We start from the raw sequence: 5,782 nt of genomic DNA, 5'->3' as shown, positions 1-5,782 counted from the left end.
TGGCTCCTGTGCAGGTGGCACATAAAAAAACACCATTTTGAGCGTGGCTGTTGCCAGTACCGCCTGTCTGGCCTTCGTGCCAGTGGCACGTAAAAGCACCCAGGCCATCCAACTGTAGAAACTCTGCCAGATCAGATTGGAGCCTGGTGCAGCCATCTGGTTCGCCAGTCCTCAGTCAAATTGTCCAACCCATGCTAGCATGGAAAGCGGACGTTAAATGATGATGATGATGATGATGAAACAAGGGCTAACTAAATGTCTAACAACAAGCATGGGCGTTTAGGACAAACTTTTGAAAATGCTTTGGACAGGTAAAGGGTTAACTACCTCTTGTGAAAGATACCAGCAAGTGCCAAACATAACTTACATGGTCCTGTGTGACCTCCAAGCAATGTGACTGGGTTTGTTTTCTGCCTGAGATCCCAGAGACAAAGACTGCCATCAACTGTACCCGTGGCAACAAGATACTGTTGGCTCGGATGTTTCGCTGCACACATCAAAGACACATGCTCTCCAGACCTGTCGAAATATAGAAAGCGAAAAAGACACATTAGATAAGGAGATTCTACGTAATCTTTACAGAGGAGGTGGTCACGACAGGAAAGCCACTGACCATACAATAGTTCAATCTCAGCTGACCAACAATTTGACTGGGCAATCAGTCACGGCATTATTTCACCATTCACTTTCTACACTTGCAGGAGTCAGACAAAATTTGTCAAAGAAGATTTTCTGTTGCTGGATGCTCTTCCTGTCACCCACCATTACCCGATTTCCAGGCAAGGTAATATTTTTTTTAGTCTTTCTAACACAGCCAGACATGTTTTCACAGAAGACTACAAACAACTGACACCAATTTTTGCGTGAACAATGACTTTGTTTACAATAAGCATGCAATGTCAAGGAGGAACACACAACCACGTGCACATACACACATGTAATAAGAAGTGTGCTTCCCAGTTATATGGTTGGGTTCAGTCCCATTGTATGGCACATTGGGCAAGTGTCCTCTACTATAACCCCAGGACAACCAAAGCCTTATGAATGAAGAAATAAGTACAAGTCCAGTCCAGTCCAGTCTTGGGATTAATGTAATTGACTTATCCCTCCCCTCAAAAACTGCTGACTCTGAGCAACAATTTGAAATCATTATTAATGTAGGTACTCAATCCACTTCAGCCAACCATGTGGCAAGAGGCATGCTTCTTTCTATAGATAGTTTAACCAAATAAGGGAGGGTAAGGCCCACAACATTTTTGTAGTCTTTCTGCAAGTTTTCAAGACAGATAGAGAAATGGTGTCAATCAGTGGTTCATAACTTCTTTTTCTTGTAGTGACCCCATCCTTTTAAGTAGTTGTTATGCCCACTGCCCCCCTAAGTGGCACAACCAAACTAACTTAACATGATTTACATTATTTACATTCGACGGATATTTGTCCTCATCTTGTTTGTTGTTAACACAATGTTTTGGCTGATATACCCTCCAGCCTTCTTCAGGTGTCTTGGGGAAATTTTGAACCTGGGTTCTCATTCCTAAGGTATTTTTCGATGTTATTATTATTGTTAGTGTTCAGGTCACTGCTTGGAATCGAACTCAGAATCTTGGGGTCAGTTTTAGAAGGGGTTTTTTTTTTATAGCTGGATGCCCTTCCTAACACCAACTACCCTGCAGAGTGCTTTTTACATGGCACCCACAAAGGCAAGGTCAGTTTTGGCATGGTTTTCAAACAGCTGGATGCCAACCACTTAACAGAGTTTAGTAGCCTGCACTCTTAACCACTACGCCATAGTCAATAAACTAGCCAACAAACTATATTTTAATTTCCTGCCATTAAACGCTAATAATTACAAATATATACCTATAAAGTTCTAAATTTCTTGTTCTGTATCATGTACTCACACATATATACAAGATCAAACAAATATTACATTATGGATAGTGCAGAAATGTGCAAAAATAAAAGGGGGTCCTTCGACACTCCAACGGCCTTTTGTGTAATTCCAACCCTGCCGGCACAGAAAGGGTTAATATATTGTAATATCTCTCTTTCTCTTTCTACCATCATCATCACCATTTAACATGCGCTCTCCATGCTGGTATGGATTACACAGTTTGACTGGAATTGATAAGCTGGAGAGCTGCACCAGGTTCCAGTCTGATTTGGCAAGGTTTCCATGGCTGGACACCCTTCCCAACACCAACCACTCCAAGAGTGTAATGGGTGCTATTTATGTGCCACTGGCACGAGTGACATTTACATGACACCAACAATGGCCACAATTACAATTCCACTTGGCTTGACGAGTCTTAAGCACAACATACTGCCAAAGGTGTCAGTCACTTGTCATCGTCTTCATGAGGTCTAACATTCAAAGATCATGCTTCACCACCTCATCCCATGTCTTCCTGGGTCTACCTCTTCCACAGGTTCCTTCCACAATTAGAGATCAGCACTTATTTACACAACTGTCTTCATCCATACACATAATTTTTTGTACTATAGGCACAAGGCCTGAAAATTTGGGGGAACAGGTTAGTTAATTACATTAACTCCAATAGTCAACTGGTACTTTATCCACCCTGAAAGGATGAAAGGCAAAATCAACATTGGTAGTATCACTCTCATTCTATCTGTAGGTGTACAATTTTGTGCTTTCATGTATGTACCTCCAGCACCAAAAAAAGGGCTGAATGTCCTATCAGCACCCAAACAGCTACATCCACCCAATTGTCTAATTCCATGGTTGTCTTGGGTCAAAGACAACTGGGCTCCAAATAGCAACAAAAATACACAAACAAATTCAATAAAAATGAAATTTAAAAAAATGAAATTTTACAGAAACAATGTCTGTGGAGTTTCCGAGGGATTGGCTCGCAAGTCGAAAATCTTCAACTGTCCTGTGGAATTTGTGATAAGGATTTCGTTCTGTCGCAGGAATGTGATACTGTTAATGGTGCAGCTATCTGCTTTGTCTGAAACAAAAGAGGAATCAATGGAAAAAATATATCCTCAGTCGCATGACATTTATCCTAGCATCTTAACATTTTGCAACAACCCCATCTGACAAAGCCCTTGGTTCTATGATAAAACAATTCTTGCTTGAAGTGATCCAAATTTAAACCTTCTACGTTCCAAAACTCAGCTAAATAAAGACAATATTCGTTTACTAAATTTGTCATTTCTTTGAAAATTAATGGAAACAACGGCAGTGTAGGAGGTGGTATCAAAAAGTTCCCTGACTAGTTCTATAGCACCCCAACAGATGGCAGCATACAGTTGCACGTGCAGTGAGAGCTAGCAGCGGCCTTCATGAGGCAGTGTGCCAAGTGACATCACTGACTGTGTTTACTTCACAAGTTGGGAAATTTGTGTTTTTGTGATCTCATGTATGCTATAGTCTGCAGTTGTCATGGACAGGAAATTATGCATCAAACTTGGCAAGTCTGTTACAGAAACACTGAGCATGCATTGGCAAGCTTATGGCAACGAGGCAATGGGTCGTATGCAATGTTTCAAGTGGCATAGGCACTTCAAAAGTAGAAGAACATCCTTGGACGATGCTGAGCAATCTAGAAAGCATGCTACGAGTGCCGCCCCCAGAAATGTGGTATTGTGCATCGAGAATTCATCCCTCTGGGCCAGACTGCCAATCAAGATTTCTACTGCAATGTTTTGAAGTGTTTGACGAAAGCAACTGGATCTGAGGAACCTGAAGAATTGGATTCTTCAAGACCACAATGCACCGTCACCGTGCTCTCCTTACTCATGAGTTTCTCGCCAAAAACATGGTATCGGTTCCACATCTGCCTTATTCACCAGATTTAGCACCTATGGACTTCCATCTACTTCCCCAAGTACAGCACAAAGGTTGCCATTTTAATACCACTGTCGAGATCCAGAGAAAAATTACAGAAAGTCTTCAACTCCCTTACAGAAAAAGACTTCCAGGCCGGATTCTAAAAGTGGCAGGAACGCTGGGACCAGTGTATTGCTGCACAAGGTGACTATTTCGAAGGAGATAATGTTAAATAAGTTTATTTTTTATTAAACATAACTAGTCCAGGAACTTTTTGATGCTACCTCGTATTTCAACAGAAATATGGTAACAAAACGGATTGCTGTTTCCATGCCAACCCAGTTGCGACCACCCTTGTTCAATGATAACAAACTTCATGATTAAACAAACCCTTTAGCATTCAGATTATCCTGTCAAATGTAATGCTTACTTATTTACAGTTTTCAATTAATCCTGCATTAATCTCACAGCTTTGAGGTTTCAATGATGTGACAGTTTACCTTTAGAATGTAGGGTAGGTGTGAGAAGCTGGTTCTTCCAGTTTCAACATAAAACAGGGAGAAGATTTGAGGCGAATATGGCCCCTTTGAATGCTAAAGGGTGAAAGTGATCTAAATTAAAATATTCCATCAAAACTTCATGTTAATTTATGTTCCAAATACTAGCTTAATCATCCTTGGTCATTTAACGTCTGTTATCCATGCTGGCATGTGTTGGACGGTTTGACCAGGGCTGTAAAGCTGAGGGGCTGCACCAGAATCGAGTCTGATTTGGCAGGGTTCCTATGGTTGGATGCCCTTCCTAATGCCAACCATTCTGAGAGTATAATGGATGCTTTTACATACCAGTGGCATGACACCAGTATCTGCCACGACTACGATGTCACTTGGCTTGATGGGTCTTCTGGTCAAGCACGGCATATTGCCAAAGGTCTGTCATTTATCATTGCCTCCATGAAGCACAACGCTCAAAAGGTGCTTTCTACACGCCACCGGCACAAGTGCTAGTCACGCGATACCAGCATCAGCCACATTGCCTCCATGAAACCCAATGCTCAAAAGGTGCTTATTACGTGTCACTGGCACAAGTGCTGGTTACACAACACTGGCACCAACCACACTGCCTCCAGGAGGCGCAAATACTCGAAAAGTGCTAGTAAATAAAACAACAATAGACACATGGAAGACAGACAGAAATGAAAAATAGACTAAGAAAAAAGCACAATGATGTCTATACAATGATGATAATGATACTAAAAAAAAAAGCAAAAAATAAAAGTACAAAGACACACACACACACACACGCTGAGCTAGACTTACCAATACATTTGGTGATATTTTTCTTCTCTAAGTTTAATACACAAATTTTGCCATCTTCGCCGCCAGTCACTAAGACATCATCTCTATGTCCAACACATGTACAGGGACAGGATATTAAATTATAGCCATGAAGATTCTTCCATGTTTGTACACATTCTATAGCCTGGAGAAAGACAGAGAGGAAAAACAAAATAAAATAAAGTGTTTAATGATCCAGAGATAATGTCTACATAAAAAACCATTGTGGTTAGAAGTTTGCTTCTCAACCACATGATTCTGGGTTCAGTCCCACTGCGAGGCACTTTGGGGAAGTATCTTCTATTATAACCTTGGCCAACCAAACCTCTGTGAGTGGATTTGGTAGATGGAAACTGAAAGAAGCCCATCATATGCATGTATGTGTGTGTGTGCGTGTCTGGCCCCCTCCCACTGCTTGACAACTACTGTTTGTGAGTTTACGTCCCTGTAACTTGGCAGTTCAGTATGAAAAAAACCTTCTTCGGTAAATAATTTATAATCATAAATATATAGGGATTGACAGTAACCTGCTTCTCCAACATACTGAGAATTCAGAAATAGCAGTCAAAGAACTACTGATTTCAAAACTACAAATTATTACTCCAGATTGATAGCGATATTTTTGATACACACAGAACAAAAAACT

The 5,782-nt window shown here is 41.0% G+C and overlaps 1 protein-coding gene across 1 annotated transcript in view; it reads right to left on the bottom strand.

The window, feature by feature from the left end:
- LOC106868990 (nucleoporin Nup43) overlaps window positions 1-5,782 on the bottom strand; it is a 14,400-nt gene that overhangs the window by 2,257 nt on the left and 6,361 nt on the right. The window contains exons 4-6 of the mRNA XM_014914475.2: window positions 5,119-5,281; window positions 2,840-2,975; window positions 368-519 (exon numbers count right to left, since the gene is read on the bottom strand). Of these exons, the coding sequence (XP_014769961.1) occupies window positions 368-519; window positions 2,840-2,975; window positions 5,119-5,281 (451 nt within the window). The remainder of the gene's footprint in view (window positions 1-367; window positions 520-2,839; window positions 2,976-5,118; window positions 5,282-5,782) is intronic.

This window comes from Octopus bimaculoides, chromosome 27 (genome assembly GCF_001194135.2).
Source record: "Octopus bimaculoides isolate UCB-OBI-ISO-001 chromosome 27, ASM119413v2, whole genome shotgun sequence".
NCBI classification, from domain to species: domain Eukaryota; kingdom Metazoa; phylum Mollusca; class Cephalopoda; order Octopoda; family Octopodidae; genus Octopus; species Octopus bimaculoides.
The sequence above is the reverse complement of the archived record's forward strand: the minus strand, read 5'-3'. Positions and strand labels throughout refer to the sequence as shown.